This window comes from Apus apus, chromosome 3 (genome assembly GCF_020740795.1).
Source record: "Apus apus isolate bApuApu2 chromosome 3, bApuApu2.pri.cur, whole genome shotgun sequence".
Taxonomy (NCBI): Eukaryota; Metazoa; Chordata; class Aves; order Apodiformes; family Apodidae; genus Apus; species Apus apus.
The window spans coordinates 66,779,903-66,800,225 of NC_067284.1; the positions used below are offsets into that span (position 1 = coordinate 66,779,903).

General features: G+C 39.4%; 1 protein-coding gene across 1 annotated transcript in view; it reads right to left on the bottom strand.

Annotated features, from left to right (window-relative positions):
• CENPF (centromere protein F) overlaps positions 1-17,223 on the bottom strand; it is a 41,056-nt gene extending 23,833 nt beyond the window's left edge. Inside the window, exons 1-8 of the mRNA XM_051614367.1 lie at positions 17,062-17,223; positions 15,525-15,721; positions 13,727-13,842; positions 11,588-11,679; positions 9,579-9,843; positions 7,858-8,060; positions 5,039-5,164; positions 1,423-1,551 (exon numbers count right to left, since the gene is read on the bottom strand). Coding sequence (XP_051470327.1) covers positions 1,423-1,551; positions 5,039-5,164; positions 7,858-8,060; positions 9,579-9,843; positions 11,588-11,679; positions 13,727-13,842; positions 15,525-15,721; positions 17,062-17,223 — 1,290 coding nt within the window. The remainder of the gene's footprint in view (positions 1-1,422; positions 1,552-5,038; positions 5,165-7,857; positions 8,061-9,578; positions 9,844-11,587; positions 11,680-13,726; positions 13,843-15,524; positions 15,722-17,061) is intronic.
• Positions 17,224-20,323: the final 3,100 nt, after the last annotated feature.

Sequence of the window (20,323 nt, forward strand, 5' to 3'; positions counted from 1 at the left end):
ATTTTGTGACAACTTATGTGTTCTAACAGAAAATTGCTGCCAGAGCTGTGGAAGACCTCCTTCATACTGATGTTCCTCCTTACACAAGTGCTGAAAATCATCTGATATTGTGGAGAACCAGTTCAGAGAGCTAAACTGATCGTAAACACTTGTGCTTGGGTACACATATGCTAATTTATATGTAATTTTTTCTTCTCTCTTTTAGCTCTTGTAACAGCTCTCTGCAGGGTCACATGAGGGGTAGCACTTTTAAAAAAATAGTACTGTAAGTGCATAGCCAGGATGTATGAAATGGAGCTGCTGTTCTAAAGGACAGCTACTCATTGATCAGTTGTCCTGGTTTGAGCCAGAAAGAAGCCAATTTTTGCTTTTATTGATTTTTTATTTTTTTTTCCTTCAGAAAACTCCTTTTAAGCAGCACAACTTTTTCAGCTGGTGGGCTGATAACACTCAAATGTTTGTAGTTACCACTGAGAGACCAAGGCAACTTAGCTCTGCTGTTGAATCTGCTGTTTCAGACCCTGAAGAGGTGTATCTGCAACCCTCCCTTAGGGAAGAGCAGACTAGAGAGATGGCAAAATTGGCCAAAGGGAGTATTCCATCCTCATGTATGTCACACTCAATATAAAATTCAGGGATGATGGAAGTAAACTCCTTTTTCCTTTTTCTTCCATCCATGGCCAGCGTCCAGGGAAGACTCCATCTACCCATTGCCTTTGATCCTGAGGCCTGTGCATTCCTGAACCTCACATCTCTACCCTCAGCTCCTGCCTGCTCTGCCCCCATCTCCAGAAGTGGTCCAGGACCTTCTCAGGACTGTCCACAGCTCAAGGGGAGTACACCACTGGGAGTTGCTGGGGATGTGAGGAAGCATTAGGGGTTTTGCACATTCTTGCACACATTTATGTATATTTGTACATATTTTCTTTTATCAGTAGTATTTCACTAAAGCTGCTTAGTTTAGTTTTCAATCCAGAAGCCTCCCTCCTTATTCTCTCTTTTCCTCTCTTTTGCCTACATGGGTGGGAGGGGGAGGGGATAGAGAGCATTATTGTCCTTCATTTAATTGCCAATCCTGACTTAAACTGTGACATCAGTTTCACTCTGTCACCAAACTGCACCTCTGCACAAACAGAACTGCTCCTCTCTCAAACAGATTTCTTTTAGCTGCACTGTTCTGTGTTTACATATCCTTCCCCGTGGGAAGCAGACTGGCCACAAACTTTTAAAAGCCTGTAATTCACTTTTAAATACAGAGTATTTCAGTGAGAGGTGGTAAATACAAAACAGCTAATACAAACCGTACAAAACATCAATACAAGTCCCAACATTTTTCGCTTCATGTATAATTAAATTAAGGGGGTACTGCTGAGACAACTAAATACCAGCTGTAATAGAAGATTTTAATATAAAAAAGCCTACTTTGTCAAATTCTGCCTGCAGAGTGTTGAAGTCATTTTTGGCTTGCTGTAGCTCCTGGTTCAGTTTGTTCCTTATCTGGTTGCACTGCTGATCCACTGTTTGTAAGGCATGTTGCTGACAAGAGAGTTCCTAGAAAACAGTGGTACAGTAGCAAAGAAATAAATTAGCAAGTATCTGTTTTGGTTACTGAAGTGATAACAACTGATTCCATTAGCAGATACCTCCTGCTCAGAGATACTTGTCTTACACAGTGAACAATATTTTAAAAACAACTTTGATGCATGCTGCAAATGTCACATAGGCCAGAATGGCCCTAACCCAGTTTATGTTATCTCCTTAAAAACTTAATTACAGCAACATTCCTATCACAGAAAAGGAAAAAAAAACCCAAAACATCTAACACCAGTGAAAGTAATGGTATTAAATGTATGCATCTTAAAGAGAAGTTTCATATAAGAACTATATTACACAAATGTGGACAAGTTCATCTCTGCTATTATTTACTTACCATACTCTAAGGTTAATTTTTTTTCTAGAACAATTCAAAAATAGTCTTCACATTAATACGTGGCATGGGACTGAGTAACAACATACTCTCACAAGGTTAGTCACAAAAACTGCACAAAAAATAGTGTTTCCGAAACAGACTTCCTGAAATCTGCAGAAGGATAATCTAGTTTGCGTGAATCTTATGACATGCCAACCAGGCATCCATTAGGATAAACACCTGTACTTGTCAAAATCAAAAAAATGCCAAAAGAAGAGCAACATTCACAGTGAAGGAACTACAGTTGACATTTTCTGCAATGTGGCTCTGGCTTCCAAGTACGTGAACATCCTGCGTACAAGTCAGTGTGTTTTAGTCAGTATTATCTGTGAAACAATGCCAGCACCCCTTACATTCTGCTTGAGAGCAAAACCTGCACAAGAGGCCCAAGCACTTCCTACACCAGTATGACATCCAGTAAACAAGCAGTTATTCAGCAGGGAAAGTATGGATGAGGGAGGAACTGTCACAAACAGAAAACCCAGAAAGATCAATGTGTTTGTGTGTGTGTACATCTAAATATATATACATATAAATAACATTTAGCATTTTTGTACATAGAACCCAATATAGGTAAGTCTGCAACTGCATTCCCATGCAACAAGGTGACAGAAGAACTCTACAATTTAGAAAGGAATAGGATGTGACACCAGCTGGCTATCACAGTAGCTTTCACTAGTAACTAATGCTGAGTAAAGTACGTATCAGCTCCAAAGAGCTCTTCTGCAAATCTCTGGTCAGGAGCATTTCCTGAGCTCATGCTGGGAGACTCTTTGGGCTCTAGTGCACTCCTTATTAATGAAACAATTAATTCCATGTCTTTATGTCCCAAAGCATTCCAATTATTATTTCTAAAGTCGATGGACTGAAAAGACTCTGCTTTCTAAGCCTTTTGTGTTACAGGATAAAATGGCAGAAAACCTTTCTTTCTTTAGATAAATGTTCAAAACAAAGAAACAAAATGCTTCCTCTGGTTTTAAAAGTAAGAAAATAAGCTATGTACATCTAAGCTAAAAGCAGAGGCTCTTTCCATAGCCAGCAGGCAAACACTCAGCTCCAGAGGGAAGACCCACATCTAAGGTGTCTGGAATAAACTGCCTTCTGAAAGTGCCTCTGACACTGCAGAGTAAAGTAGAGGCCTAAGTAACAAGCTTAGACTGACACCTATATTTCAGATTTCTGAAAAAAGGGGTATGAATTTCACCTTTTCATAGGCTGGACTTGATGATCTTAAAGGTCCTTTCCAGCCCTGGTGATTCTGTAATGCGAAGCTTGGATGGAAATATTTAAAGAAAATTTGAGAGAGAACATTGAAAACTATGCCCTGGTGCAAGTGCAACTCTGAAACTAGCCTGTGTTACCACCATCTCAGAAAAAGCCTTGGAGCTTCTCAGACCTTTCTGAAAGTTAATGAAATTCATTCCTGGACCTCACCTGCCCTGTAGAAACAGAAATATAAGAAGGGAAACACCAGCAAGGCTTCACTAGATAGAATTCAGTAGGAACAGAACCAGTATCTAGGTTTCACAGGAGGGAAAAATTCTTCCCTGAGGAATTTCCACAATAATACAAAAATCTGGATGCCAGAATGTGTAACAGAGCCTTTGAATTGGACCTGACAAATACTATAAGTAAATGAACATTTAACAAACTTCATGAAAGCCTAAACAGGGCATGGTTCTCAAATATTACAGAAAAAAAGTTATTCATAGTTAATGGCCTTGCTGAACAACCCAGAATGACAGTAGGTGGATTTCCATATCAGTCATACAGAGGTCTTTTTGCTTTCAAAGGAGTGGTTCCTGTTGCTGTGGGTGGCACCTAAAATGCCTGACATCCAAGCTATCAGCTATTGAGACAAGCTGTAGCAACAACTAACCACGTAGAGAATATGATGTGCTGCTTCTCTGAAAGAATATTTCAGAACTACCATATTCTTAAATGGTCCCACTGAATAGGGTGCCAGTGCCCAAGGGGCATGCATTAGGCAGAGCAGAGCCAATATGGACTGGGGTTGTAAGGAGTCCCCACAAAAGATGGTTCGTGGGCCTTCAACTCATCTTTTAATGGATACAAAGACTGCTTTACTTGAATCTTTCAGCAGTGCTTTTTTCATGCTACAACCATCCAAGTAAAAAGATCAGTTCTTTTTATTTACCACTTCTAGACAAGGTATAGTATCTCTTTGAGATCCTGGGTCAGCATCTAGACTAACAGCCCATGAAACCACTTTTTCACTCAAGAGCATCAGTAGCAGCACTGTTCATCAGCAACTCCAGCAGAATTCCTCTGCCAATTATTTTATCTCTCTGGATATACATTGGAGAAGCGGTTTCAGGTTAAACATCAGACACAACATGAGTTCCTAAGGGCAATGCACTTACCCAGTTCCCTAAGCAAACTTTAAATGCCCATCAAGAATTGGCAGTAACACCTCCAAATCTATGTCTTGGATTTCCTAACACCGATTGTGTTACTAAGCTTAAAAAGAAAAATACAAAGAGTGTAGACCTAATCCAAATCAGTTTTAATGCTAAACATAACTTCACCCCAGGAAAATTCCTGGGATACTACTACACTTTGAATCTCTGCAAGAGCTGGCACAAAGGAAACAAAAGACACTTATTCTAATCCCATATCTTACCATCTTCTAAGCATGAACCAAAATGAGAATAACAGAGATACAATCCTAAACAAATTATTTTCTTGTGTGCAAGATGCATGGAAAAATCAACTCAGTTTCCACAGAAATAACTGAGTCAGTTATGAAGTTTGAAATCACATATACATAATTCTGTGAACAATGAAGCCTACTTTCTCATAGATTTTTATCTTAATTAGGTCTCTCACACATACTCTCTATTGTTTAGTGAATACTAACATAATCCTGCATCTCTCCAACATCCTCTGCCCTCTATTGGGATGTTTGTTTTCAGTTTTTCAATTACCTTTGCAGTTTTTACCTCTCTATCAAATGTGATTGCAATTAAGTGAAAAGCAGATACACAAAATAAGTATGTGATTTCATCTCCACAGGAAGTCAAAACTAAAAAGTTCTTCTTGCCTTACCTGTTGGTATTCCTTTTCCTTTGCCTTTATTTTCTGTTCTAAAGACCAACGAGCACTCTCAGCATTTTGTCTTTGGCAATTCAGTTCTTCTGACAATTTTTTCACCTTTTGCTCCATCATTTGGACCTATAAAAATGTAGTTATCAATCACAAGTGTTAAAAAAGCAAGTGGCATTTTGTTTAAATTTATATGCATTTAAAGACTGATCTCACTTACTACAATTGTTCCAGCATTCACATAACCTAAAGAATAATTTTACCTGGTACGATATACATTCTTAGCCATCCAAAGTACTAAACTCATACTTGCTTATGCTAGTGATAGTATGTATATATAGAACGAGAACACATATATCTATGTATATAGTTAGGTGTGTATACGTAGACACGTGTATACAAACACACACAGAGTCATAAAACATCTTCAGAAAATCATTTTTTGACAGTTTACAGAAATTTACTGTATCTAGCATTTAAAATATATTACCTTTTCAGTACCTCAGATTGCTATGAGCTAGCCAATCACCACTAACTGCTAAGCATCTACATGTTTAGACTGAAAATGACTGGATATTCCACTGAATTTCAGTGATTGAGCACATTGATTTGGATAGGAAAGAGACAACTATCTTAGTCTACTTCAACAACAACAGAAGAGTGTTTTTCACAATTTAAAATAATTTTTAAATAAATAAAACCATAGCCTATGATCTAGGTTAACCTCCATGCGAGGAGTGTGTCAGCTTGTTATCTAATTCAGTTTGTTATGTTAACATTATGTTACCTGGGAGAAGCAATGTCCACTGAACTCGCTGAACAGAAAACCTCATTTTTATTCCTAAACCAATCAGTTATAGCAAAATATTCGCAATTTTTTTTTTTTTTTCCCCAGGGGTTAGGAAAAATAGCAAAGGGTGAACAGGACTATTTCTTTTCCAGCAATAAAGGCTGTTTAATGAATTAGTGAAACAATTGTATATCTATGTCATAAGAAATTAAGAAGCAGGTAGTAGGATTTCTGGCTGTTAGGCACAGACTGCAGGGATTGTGAGCTCCTGGAAGATCACATAGAAACTTGCTGGCAGAAGGGCTACACACCACACAGAGGAGGTGCTGATTGTTGAGGTCTGTGAATAGTAACAGTGACAGAAAACTGTGCAAGGGGCCTGCCAAAATTAAATTCAGGCTATGAGGCAGGAAGCTAAAACCCATAACCTCAATGCAGTTCTACACCCAAAGCCTGGGGGACAGGCAGAGATCTGATTTCACTGCAAGAATGAAGAAACAGAAAGGAAAGAAAAAATCTTCAGATGGCAGGACCAAAGGAACCTTGTGGGGCAAGATGCTGTGCTGCACCTTAATGATGAGCTACAACTCAATTCAAATTGGGCCAGTCAGTCCTGCTCCTTCTCATCCTTCCCCAGGCATGTTGCTAGCTATATAACTGTGACCTTTCCCTTGTGCTGGATTTAGTGCCCTTTTGATTTCCTAGTTAAACAATTCAGCTCTCAAATCCGTAGAAAATTAACAAGGCAGAATTAAATAGGTAATATCCTAATAATTGAGGAAGCTCAGGGAAACAAATAAATACTTTTTAGAGGAATTGAGCTGTTAGGTTGGGTCAGTTGTCTTCCCACAAACTCCCTGTGGTGACAGTATCTTTGTGTAGTCAACTGACAGTGTCAAGAACATGATTTTATCTTCCTCCCGGCCAAGACTTTCCCTAAACAAGTTCCTCACAGAGCTAGCAAAAGCTGAATGTTGCTGTCACTTTCAAAAAGCAGACTGATTAACCCTCAACATGAAAAAGCTTATATGTTAAAGACCAATACATGAGCTGTTTTCCAACAGCAGCTGGAAACAGCAGTTTTCCAGTACCCTTCGGTATCATGGAGAAACTTGCCAACAAAGATGGATAACAATTATTATACACTGAGAAGCTACATAGAGAAACATCGTTTTTCCTATCCTATATGTGTATCGAAGTAGTAGAAAAAAAGTAAAAAGATAGGTGGAAAAACATCTCTGATCTACTTTCAGATTTGACAAATGCTGGGAAAAAGATTTTAGGAAGGTAATGCAACTTGTTTAATTAGGAAAAAGATAGAACTTTTACTTGTTAACTTCAGCAGTTTGAATTAAATTATTTTAAACACTGGCATTCTCTTCTTCGCATGATTATGCACAAAAATCTGAACCATTTCACATTTTTACATGTAGGTATTTAAATACACTGTAAATTCTTGACTAAGCAAGTTGTACTATCCTGTTGGGTTTTTAGTACGCATTCAAACTCCTTATTATTAGGTCATGAAATCCCATTTAGCAACTAAATACATTCTCAGTCTCACACAGCATTTTAACCTAGATTTTATTTTGCAGAAATAATTTACAATCTAAAGCCTATGCTCCCAGAACATCCTGTACTATAAGCAACAGATACTGATTTTCAGCCAAAGTTGGATGAAACAGTCTACTTAAGGTCAGAATTTGCCACCAGATGTCATTGTTGCTCTATGCAACTTGATCAGAAAATATTCAGAATTCCAGTCAATCTTGCCTGAGGACAAAAAATATTTCTTCCAGTGATATAAGAAATTTCCAGAAAAAGGGTGACATCTTACACATTTATAGGTAATATGTTCACAGGTAATACATATCAAACTAACATATACTTCTTAAAACTTGATCCTCAGTAAATGCTCAAGAAACTTATATGAGAATCTTTATTCTTACTAAAATGGCTGAAAAATTACACACATTAACAGTGGGAATGAATTGTAAGGACAGTCAGAAGATGTGTGGTACAAACGTTGTACCTGTGCAGTAGCTTGATCAAGTTGTGTTCTCATTTGAGTCTGTTTATCTCTGCTTTTGTTCAGAACTTTGTCCTTCTCTGTTAATTCCAACTTCATTCTGTCCAGTTGCAGTTTAATCTCTTGATGCCTATTAATATGGGACTTCTTAACTTTTTCTTCAGCTTCCAGTTGTTGTTCTAGGTCTTTAACAGTGGAATTCAACTCTGAATTTTAAAAACAGTAAAGATTAAGGATACTTCTTTGAAAGGTATGCCTTCCAGGTACTCAGATTTCCAAGTATCTACACACTCTAAAATATTTTGTATGTTTGATAAAAACCTAAGTTTCTGACACTGACAGACACCCTGTAAAATGTTCAGCAAGCTAAAACCAAAACTTCCAACTCTCTTCTAGTACTACTACAATGACTAGAACTATCAAGATCAAAAAATAGTTGACTCTAAATCAATCATTTCCAGTTTGTAACATACGAGAACACAGCAAAATGTGAAGCCAGGCACAAATCCTGCTAAGGCAAAGGCAATTTGTCTCTCTGCTGTTTTATTGGTTAGTTAGTTTTGTTGCTGTTTTTAAACCCATAAACATGTAACTTGACATATCTATTTAAAGGGGCTTTTCATTTTTAAAAGGCTAAGTATCTACTACAAATATGTTTGGTGCAGCTGCAAACCTCTGCTTCAACGAGGCTTTTCAGTTGTTGGGCATCTCTAAACACAATATTTTATATTTTAACCTTTTTCCTGTCACCAGAGCAGCATACATATAAAGCAAAACTAAGTTATCTTGTCACTATATACACCAGTAGGAGTTTACCTTCCAAAATCATAGAATAATTTTACAGAAGAAAACGTTAGTCAAATACAGGGAGTGTTATCCAGAATTACTATTATCTGGTAATTCTTTTTATTCAAAAAAACCCTGTCTTCCTAATGCTGAATTTATAAGGCTTCCAAGTTGAAAATGCACATAGATTGAAGTTTTAAATGTTTTATATTAATAAACAGCTTGGAGAGTACAGGAATTTGCAAAACAGTCCTACAAGAATCAGTGGAAAGGCTGGTATAAATGTTCAGAAAATCCACAACAAACCATTTAATTCCTTTCAGATCCTTTCAGATATCAGGAATGATTATTTCTTCAGGTTAATATGCACAATACAAGATCATATTTTACTTTTTCATTGTGCTTATCATTCATTCGTTCATACTATGCTTCCAGTAACATCCACTATCAACCAAGTCATTTATGCATTAACAATGTTCAGTAAATGAATTTTTGACAAAGGTATTGCTCAGTCATAAATCTCAAGAGTCATACAAAATTAAGGAAGCAATATAATTGCATTTAACATTGAGATGTAATAAAATCCTGAAGTTTTTTTTACCTCTGTTAAAAGAGAATTGTTCCATGAGCACTGGAATTATTGGAGAAATCCTCCTATATGATGTCCTGTACCCACCCTAAAAATACAAACTCTTCCCTTCTGTCACACCCCTTAAGTAAAAGATACTACAGCTTGTGTATCATTTTTGTGTAAGGGCTGATGATTGCAAATACATACACCAGCAGATAGCTGGGCTAGCTACTCAAAGCAACAACAGGAATCTTTCTCTATTCCTCACTAAAACACTAATTTCAATACCTGCCTTCTAACCACACCCCAGCCTTCACAAATCCATGTAGGAGACTGCCTCTGGGTTTTAAAGAAATGTGTCATTTACCTTGGTTCTGTGCTCTTAGCTGAATCACCAGTGAAGAATCACAATTCTCAGCAAAACTGTTGCTGAACTCGTTCTTCTGTGATATTATACTGGAATTTGTTTCCTTTTCCCATGGAAAAAAGGATGTTGTAGAACTTCTTCTTGCAGGTGTTTCTCGATTTCTAGATGGTGTTTCTTGCTGCCATGAAAACACAGAGGAGGAAGCCTGATGCCAAGCAATCTCCCTGTGACTCAAAGAGCTTTGACGTTGAGGCTGATTTATTTTCTGTGTCCAAAAAAAAAGGATCTATCTTTACACAGCTCCATAGCCAACATATAACAAAATAATTAATTTATTAAAAATTAGATAACAGATCATGGCCATTTCACATTTTATAACTTCACATCATTCACCAGTGCAAACTACAGATGCGTGTAATTATTTTTTATACTACATAAATAACTTCATCCCAAGTATCGAAGAATAACTGATACTTACAAACACAAAGCAGGATCTCCAAAAAAGTAGTTGGATCTGTGTATATAAGTGACATACCCAGATTTTTGTGTTTCTCAAGAGAGATTCCATCATTTACCTCCTACATTTTTCAAAGTCGAAGCCTACATTTTCACATGCAAATGCTGGCACAAGTAAACTCTAAGAAATATGGAAGTCTAGACTAACATATCTGATATCTGACCCACATTTAGTTCTTCTGGAGCTTCTGGTTTGCATTGTTGAGATTATGTTTTCCAGATGCAGTACTTCACACTTTTTTTTTTTTTTCCTAACACTGAATTTTACTTACCATCTTAATTATTACAATTACTTAGTTTTACAAAATACTGTGTGGTCTTCAAGGGTATTATTCAGCTCTTTTTCAGATCACTAATGGATATGCTGAATAGCACATTTCTCTTGACCAGTCCTTTTCAGGCACCATTGTTGGCCGTTCCTCAGCTGTAAAAACTTCCCACTTATTCCAATCTTTACCTTTAAATTTACAAGAACTCCCCGTTAACAGAATTGTTTCAGCTTTTTCAGAGTTTTGTGGATATCCAACAACATTACACTGAGTCACATAACTCACATAGTCTCCGATTTATTCTTAAAAAAAAACAAACTGAAAATATGTAAGGTATGATTTTCCTTTAAAAAGAAATGGTTTATCTTTTCTCCATACACCATACCTATATATGCATCAATAAACATACTGCTTTAAGCTTCTATCAACTCACCCAGGACAAACTGTTGGTCTGAATAAATGGCATTTTTGGGAATCATTACTGTAAGTTATTTTTTTTAATGGCATCATTCTTGTCACCTTGCAGTGTCAAGAGAATGATGAAATAAGCTGCACATCACAGTTATTCAGCAGGCCCACACTGCAGTGCCCTATCAGTTAATGGGTAAATATTATCTGGTAAGTTTGGGGTTTTTTGTTACTGTTCATTTTATCAATCTATTTTAAGACTACTTCTGACTTTTCATTTTGAGGCTGTGCCACAGATTCAACCCGAGTAAAAAAAGGCTCTGATACAGAACTTATTATGCCTTTAGGTAGTAAATACCAAATAAAAAATTATTTCAGCTTTTCTGCAATGGCTGTTTTTCCTTGAGGGCTTTCACATCATAGTCATCTATCAACCTCAGAGATTCCCTAATACAGTTAATTCTACTTACATGTTTGAAATTTAATAGATTCTTATTTGCTAGGTGAGTTATTTCTCATAATCTTCTCAAGGCTATTTTATTATCATATTTAACTTGGCAAAACTGACACTGTTGTCTCTTGTCCTTGCGCTTGCATGAGACTCTCAATTTTTGAAGGATGTGTTCTCATTTCCGATGTCCTTCTTTCCTTTGCTATTCAGTTATGCTGGCTTTTTTGGATTCTCCAAGATTTTATTTTAATTTTTTTATACCTTGCTCAATGCAGATATTTCAATAGGTTTAGACTCCATTTTCCAAGTTTACTCAGTAGTTACTGTCTTAGATATCACACATACCATTCTCAAGAGATACTTACCTTTATGTGGATGGTTCTCAGCTCTAATTCTAGCTTTTTTCTTTCTTTTACTTCTTTCTTGTATTGTTTTTCTAATTCTTCAAACTTAGCATCTATAAAGACATGATGAATACTTCTTCATAATCTAACTTAGTGTATAGGTTATCTTTTCCAGCCTATTGCTATTACAGAAATGATAAAAATGAAGAGCTACCAGAAGTGCCAGAACATGAGGAAGGAACAACTGTATATACAAGATGTTCAGTAATTTACGACCTCAGAAGTACTGGGACTTGACATTAGAACAAAAACACAACTGTTAAAAAGGAAGGATCTAATGCCACACGTTTAATTTTCTAATTTCTCTCTCTAAAAAACATGTGTGCATATGTAATAAACCTATGTACTTACAAATAAATATATATAATATAGATGTGTTATGTTATATATACATATAGATCATATACTTGTTCTGGGTTTTTTTTAAGTATTCCTACCAGCAGCCCAATAGCACTAACATTACAACAAAATGACCAGAAAATAAGGCTGGATCATATCCTTGACTTCCTTCTAAATGCAATAGAAAGTGAAAAAATAATTTATTTAGGATTTTTCTGCTGAAATTTTAAGAGGAGTGTACTAGTAAAAAAAAAAATCTTGCTTCCCTTGAATTTTTATATATTTTTATAATTCTCAAGAAAATTCTAGAACTAGAACACTTTGTAGCATTTTAGGGAGCAGCTGAAGGAGGTGATTGTCTCACTCTTCACCTTCAGTACTTCTCCCACCTAAAGTATCATGTGCAGTTTTGGGGGTCTCAATATAAGAAGGACATCAACTACTAGAGTGTGCCCTGATACGGGTGAGTAAGGTAGTGAAAGGTCTCAAGGGCAAGACATAAGAGAAGTGGCTGAAGTAACTTCCTTTCTTCAGCTTGGAAAAGAGAAAGCTTAGGGGTGACCTCATTGCAGTCTACAATTTCCTTAAAGGGGCAGCAGAGGGGAAGGTGCTTATCTCTCTCTAGTGATCAGCAACAGGACACGAGGAAATGGAATGAAGCTTTGTCAGGTGAACATTAGGACAAGGACATTAGAAAACAGGTTCTTCACTGAGATGGTGGTCAGTCACTGGTACAGTTTCCCCAGGGAAGTGGTCAGGGCACAAAACCTGAGAGTTCAAGAAGCATCTGGATGACAGTCTTAATCATATGACTTAGTTTTAGGTGGTACTAGAGAAGCAGGGATTTGGACACAATGATCCTTATGGTTCCCTTCCAGCTTGAGATATTTGATGATTCTATGATCTTAAACAATATAAGACTCCAGTTTTTAAAGGAAAAAACCCTCCCCAGCAATATCATTGTAAATGCAGTTATTTAAATAATTTTAATCTAATCCCTACTTCAGGAATGCCATTCTTAGTGGAAAGTTTGATATTGCCACTATAGTAATCCTTTGCAGATATGTATAAAGAAATTAAAAGGAACAAGAGTGCAAGAAAGTATCTCAGATTTCCCAAAGATTCCAAATTTGTTCACATTTTTTCACAGCAAAGAAAAAGGTAAACAGTATGAGTAATATTGAACCCATCAAAGCTTTTCAGCATGGACAGCATAAGTATATCTGGCTACAGAACTGTTCTCCAGCTAAAGAAAATTCCTTACCTTTCTGTTTCCTTAAGGAAACTTTTCCAGTTCATTCAAATATTTTATATCTATTTGATGTCAATAATTTGAAGACGGAAGCGATGCTTTGTAGTGGAGACAGTGCATTAATTGTGCAGATTATCATGCACAATAATAATCTAACTTAAAAAAAAATTTGTAAAGAAATAATACATGAGCGTTGACTGGACTTTAGTTAAAGCCCCTGTGCTACACACATGAAGAAAATTTGCTCTTCACTACATGAAGAGAAGAGCTAACACTAGGAGCAGGCATTCAAAAATTGCTGCAGTCTGTTGATGGATACTCCTATTCCATGTCCATCAACATAGTGCTGAAATAATTTTCAAACTTGGAATCTATCTAGACGCTCTAATAATAAGCTATGTAACAGGGAATAGGCAACTCAGAACAAGTGTAACGTTCAAAAAACTCCTCCATATTCCAAGAAAACTGACAGTTAAATATCTGTTCTAGATGAAGAAAACTTAATTTACCATTATGACTTAGCACTGGCGTCAAAGGAGCAGTAAAACTTTTCTGTGAGGTGTCACTGAATGATAAGTCTCCTGTAATCAATGTTTGCTGACTTCTCTCAAGCTCACATTTGTATCTGTTTAGGAAAGAAGTATGAGTAGAAATTAGTAATGGAAACTAAAAAGTTAATTATCTATTTTTAAAAGCCTGAAAGATACAAATAAATGATATTGTTCTAAGACCTTAATTTAAAGGTCAAATCAAGATGCCTCCACTGAAATCTTTTGGGTACTATGCCACAGAAATACAAAGAATCTATTTTATTTAGTTTCAACATATTTAATCAATTACATGAGTAAAAGCTAAAAAACAAAACCAAACAAACCCAAAGTAGAAGAAAATCAGTTAGAACTGCTTAAGATCTCATTGTGTGAATCTCTAATTCAGCTAAAAACACCCAAATCAATGTAAACACTGATAATATGATACTCTTAGTCTTCAATAAGCATCCTTATGGTAGGAAACATACTACCTTAATTCTATGTTCTGAGGCTGCACATTTTGAGAAGCTGCATAGCTCATGAAAATGGAAGGGGATACCCTCCATCTGACCGTGAATTTTTTGTCTGCACCATTTAATTTGCTAGCTATACCACAGTAAACTACCCATTCCAGTAATTTTTGTGAGCATGAGGAGTTACAAGCTCATCCACTGAAAGCAGATAAGTAGTTTGTAGGTTATGCAGCAACTTTCATCCTGCCCAGCAAGCACAGCTTGATAAGACAATGATTCCAGGCTGTAGCCCATCACATCAGTAACTCCACAACTTGCCTTTCCATTTCTCCTCCCTTTTAAAGCACACCACCAAGAATTCCTCTCCCAGTGGATTGTCAGTGGCTGTGATGTGGTGAATCATAGAACCATAGAATCCTAGAACAGTTAAGGTCAGAAGGGACCTTAAAGATCATCAGGTTCCAACCTCCATGCTATGAGCAGGGACACCTCTTTGATGGCCTCAGCAGCTCCTTACACAAAGCTGTTTTTTCTACATGCAATAAATTTGTTAACATTTAGAATATTCTTACAGTAGTCAAATATGTCAAATATCCTTAGTTTTCCCAAAGCAGGAGTAGGGAGGTGGAAGAGGTTAAAAACCGAAAGATTGACATGGTTTCCCTTTATTTGCTTCTACTAGGACATATATGAGGGGAAATTTCAATTTATTGCACAGGCAGGATGCTCAGTCATATTGATGCACACAATGTTTCAGAACACTTATTCAAGAATGGAGGGTGCCTCTACTATGAGAGCAAGTTTAACAGATGACAACGTTCCTTTCACTATGGGCAACTGTTCCTTTTGTGTAGCACCCTCAAATGAAGGATTTTTAGATGTGCTTGCATTACAGACTCTTTTATTGTATGTATTTCATTCCACATCTACAGAAGGTGCACGCATTCTCTGTGCACTTTCCTTGCAACTCCAAGCTCTTTGCAAGTTATTTTTGCAAATGAATGATTGTCCTAGCTGTAGTATTTGTTGGGGTTTTTTTTAATAAATCATAGAATGAATGGATCCCCTACCACATGACACTGCAGAATTTCCCAAAATTAAATAGGAATTATAGCTACTGCTTCGAGTGGCACACAAATTTATGTAGAAGTCCATATATGCATATAGTCAATGTTTTGATATTTTCATCACAAAATCTGAAGTATGAGAAGATGGGGGAAACTAGATCAGAAGGAACACATAACATTAACAAAACATGAGAAAATAACTATTGCACATGGGTTAGAGATGTGCAGCAAGTCTACCTTTTCAGTTCTTGTTCCAGTCTTTCAATGTCTTTCTTGCTGGAATTCAGCTGCTCTGACTGAATGTTAACTTGAGATTCTTTTACTTGAAGATCATGTGAAATTTTCTGCTTTGCTTTCTCAAGACTATCACACAATTCCATCAAGCTCTGGTTCTCTCTTTTTAGCATTGCAGCTTCATTTTTTTCATCTTCAACCTAGTTGGAAAATAGATAATTTAAAAAATGTCTCAAGTCCTCTCTACACTTCTGTGTAGCTCTTATCTTAATAACACAAAGTTTGCATATAGTTATTTTCTTCCTAGCATTTCAAAACCCTGACAGCACCGAAAACTTCAGATATACCCATTGTTTAAGCATTCTTGGTTGTGAACAAAACCACATTTCCTTCAGGCCAGTCACATTAACGATTTATATTTATCGGCTAGAAAGAAGCACATCAAAATTTCATCAACTGTTTAAATACTAATAATCCACACTAGTCGCATTCTTCACTGATCATCATACTTCTCTTTCCAGGCTATCAGCAACCAGAATACCTGAACCCACTAGACAGAGAATGCACAGTGATTATTAGAAATGGAGCCTGACAGTAGAGATGTCCTTCTCCCCTCCAGCTTCTGAGGGTCAGGCTACATCTTTGCTCAGTGTTATTCTTCTGACTGAAAGTACTGAGTATTAGCTGCTGCTTCTGAGAATTCTAAAGCACAACTCTTTGAGCACACCCCTTTTTGTTTGGGGACCAAAGCAGTAATTGAATGGTGGAGACAAGTACCTGGAAACTCAAAGGGAGAAACTCCAGAAAACTACAAGGCTTAAGTTTTGCCAGAAAACTGTAACAGCCTAAAGAGAATAAAAGGCAACCTTTGTAAACTGCCTCTGAGTTGGGTTCAAACATTACAAAACAGAATTCAACCAAATGGGTCACTTCTGATGTGAAGCATGGCAAGACCCTGACCAACAGGTTGGCAGGGTAGAACCAGGTGAGGGGTAAAATTATAGCACTTAAAAAAAAAAAAAAAGAGAAAGAAAAACAAAACCCACATCCCAAAGTACAGTCTTAACAAGAAGAAATTGGGAGAGCTACATAAACTAAGTAAAACATGAGACAAACAGGCGTATGCAGGCAAGGTGAAACAGTAACAGGCTGTCATCTGTGCATCTCTGTTTCATATAACCAGCCTAGTCATTATCAAGATTATTAATAAGCGTAAAAATAAAGTAACTTATTTTCCTAATCATACAGGGAAGCCAGGAAGAAAACTTCAAAGTAAATATAAACACCTGGAGGTGGACAAGGATGCCAAAGACTGAAAGGAGGCAGTCTTAGCAGTCAATGAGAACTAAAGGGAGAATATAATGTGTATGAAGCATGATGAAGATAAGCAGTATATACATCTATGACACCTTTCCAATCAGTCATTGGGAAGAAAAAAAACACTAAACCATCCCCTAACAAGAATCAGATAATAAATCTTTACTACTGTGTTTGCCACAAGAGCGGCATTTTAGGGAAATCACCACAGTACCTATGTTACCTTCTGTTTCTGTTTCTGCAGAGCTGCCTCCAAAGACTCTAACTGGAATTGCCTTTGCTGGCACTCCTTTTTGAGCCTTTCTAGTTGACTTTCCAGCTCATGAATCTTCTGAAGGACTCTGGGAGAGAGGCCTTCTTTCCACTCCTCCACAGCCCAGCTCATATTGAAGGGATTCTTGTTTCATACAAAATTGACAGTATTATGCCTGAAACACAAATACAACCACAATGAGACCTTGAAAGTGGTTTAATAAGCCACTCTTTCAAATAAATTCCATGTTTCAGCTCAGCCGTGACTAGAATACAGGATTTCGTAACCCTGAGGTGTAGGCTTTTAATATTAGGACCAATTTTGACACACTACTGTCCAGTTGAGATTTTGAAAACCTCGCATTCATCAATCTCCTAACAACAACAGGGTTTATAGTCTTACAATAATGACTCCACCCCTGGAGACATTCAAAACCCTTCTGGACGTGTTCCTGTGTAATCTGCTTCAGGGGATCCTGCTCTAGCAAGGGGGGTTGGACTAGATGATCTCCAGATGTCCATTCCGACCCCTACCATTCTGTGACTCCGTGTTGTTACGTTTGACTGCTGTCCTTCAGGAATCTTACCTGGATGCTCACATTGCAGAAAGTGATTGTACGCCAGTGGAGCTTAGCCTGAAAGCCTTACAAAAAAAGGCTATACTTCGTTTTAGGTGGCAGCTCTGTGTCTTTCTCTACAGAAGCTTTTTCAAACCAATACTGCTGAGCTCGGGACACCGGGAATGCCGAACGCTGCCTCCCGGCAGGAGCACCCGCATGATGCGTCCCGGTATGAAAAAGCCGTGGGATTTTATTTAACGCCGCAATGACTCCACTTTTAGAGGCTCCGAGACGGGCTTACATTCTGGAGACAGCAGGACAGCTCAAAGATCGCTTTGGAGAGAGAAGTTACCTCACAATAACCGCAATTAGAGACCAGCCATCAGCGGACTGAGCCCACGCCGGACTGGGAGCCTCGGGCTGTCCCAAACCTCACCGGCCCGGACCCTCCAGCGCGGGGAGCGGCCCCCTCGGCTTTGCGGAGAGCAGCCCCGGCCCCACCACGGGCACCCAGGGCGCCGGAGGCAGGCACCGCACGCCCGGCTGCCCGACACCGACACCCGCACCCCTGGCCGCACCCAGGCGGACAGCCGTCCCCAGCCCCTCACCCACCCACCCGCTCACTGTTAAAGGCCGATCGGGCTCCAGCCAGCCAGGCAGGCTCCCTCAGGCTCCGGCTCCCACAGGCGGCGGCCACCAGCGGGGCACCGAGACGGGACGCGCTGGCAACTCAAAGCTGCCGCGGCTCCCGGGGCCGTTTAGCCCGCGCCCCAGCCAGGCCCCCCCGAGCGCGCCGATTGGCGCCGCCGCCGCGCCCGCCTCCCCCGGCCGGCAATGAGGGCGCCGGGCAGGGACGCCGGGGCGCGGGATTGGGCGGCTCGGGAGCATTCAAACCCCATTGGAGGCGGCCCGTGGTCGGGGCCCGAGGTCTTCCCCCGCAGCCGGGAGGGACGGAACGGCCTGGAGGGGGATCCCAGCACCGCCCCCCAATCGGCTCCCCCTGCAAGGCCGGACTAGCGGGAGCGCCCCGCGGTTCGGTCCGGCCCGGCCCAGCCGGTCCGGTGGTGTGGGGAGGAGAGAGCAGTGAAGAAAACGCGGCCGGGGAGGGCAGCGGGTGTCGGGGAGGCAGGTGCGGGTGTGGCGGCAGAGCCAGACCTCTTATTCGAAATCCCTTCCCCGATCCCACAGGGAACCCGAGGTTTGAGAAGGAAGAGAAACGTGTCCCCATCCTGTCCTGATCATAACCCGTTCACTTGGAACGATCTACAGAAGGATCCCGAAGCGGTTTTGTGTTCAGCTCTGCCCAAACTGCCGCTGGCGTTGGGCTGTTTTTGAGGGGGTGGGAAGCAGATCAGCCCGATGTTGCACATTTTCTGCTCTAACATAGAAAGAGAAAGTCGAACCAAACACTTCTTGCAAATGCTTCCTAACACTGATCACTGGATGCAAGTGGCAGCAGCTCGGGGATGTTAAAGCTTGCGTGAACTTCCCTGGATGTCCGTGAGCAGCTTCCAAAGGGTTCCTCTGGCGCTTCCCTCCCTGCCCTCCCCTCGACCTGCGGGGTAGGAGGTCGGGTTGGAAACAAAACGCTGATTTCCGTCAGAATCTGGGAATGAGAGATCTGATTATTTTCCCACCTAATTAAAAATCTTGGCCTTTGTAACCATTCTGAGAATATTTACTTAAGCACTGTACTTCTAATGATATCTAGGAAATGGAGTTACACAAACCTTCCTTGGTAAGTTAAACAGCTCACCAATCAGCTGGCAAGGGCTCTCATTATAAATAAATACAGTGTAACAAAACCACTAGCACATTGTTACAAAATGTCCAAACTAGACCCAGAAGAAAACACCAGGCCATCAATTGATGGAACCGATCCACCACAAATACCTCTTAACAAATGACAACAAAACAAAACAAAAGCTAGAAAATTCCTTGATTAACTTCATGCACCTTTAGAGATGACTGTGCAGGCATCACTGAGGGGACAGCACAGACCAGCAGAAGAGCAGGAATCAGTGGAAGAGTAGGAAACCACTAACACAGTACTGGCAAATAATCCATGAAGCCTGAGGGCCTGTTTGAAATGAAGGATATCCTCCACTTGGTGGACAAGTAAAAAATGTTCTGTAGGAAGCGAATGCTCTTGTACTCGCCAACAAGGAGGGTCTGGTTGAATCAGTGATGGTCAATGGCAGCCTTGGCTGCAGTGACCATGAGATGATGGAGTTCAGGATCCTGTGTGGGAGGAACAGAACACCCAGCAGGACCAGAACCCTGGACTTCCACAGGGCCAACTTTGGCCTCTTCCATCAGTTATTAGGAGAAGTCCCATGGATCAGGGTACTAGATGGTAAAGAGGCTCAAGCTAGTTAGTCAACATTCAAGGACCACTTCTCCCAAGCTCAGGGTCAGAGCATCCCAATGGGTAGGAAACTGAGTAAGGGAGCCAGGAGACCCACATGGTTCAACAAGGAACTGCTGGGCAAACTCAAGTGGAAAAAGAGAATCTATGGATCATGGACGAAGGGGCTGGCCACTTGGGAGGAGTATAGGACTGTTGTCAGAGGATGTAGGAAGGCAATTAGGAAAGCTAAGGCCTCCTTGGAACTAAACCTTGCTAGGGAGGTCAAAGACAATAGAAAAGGCTTCTTCAAATACGTTGCAGAT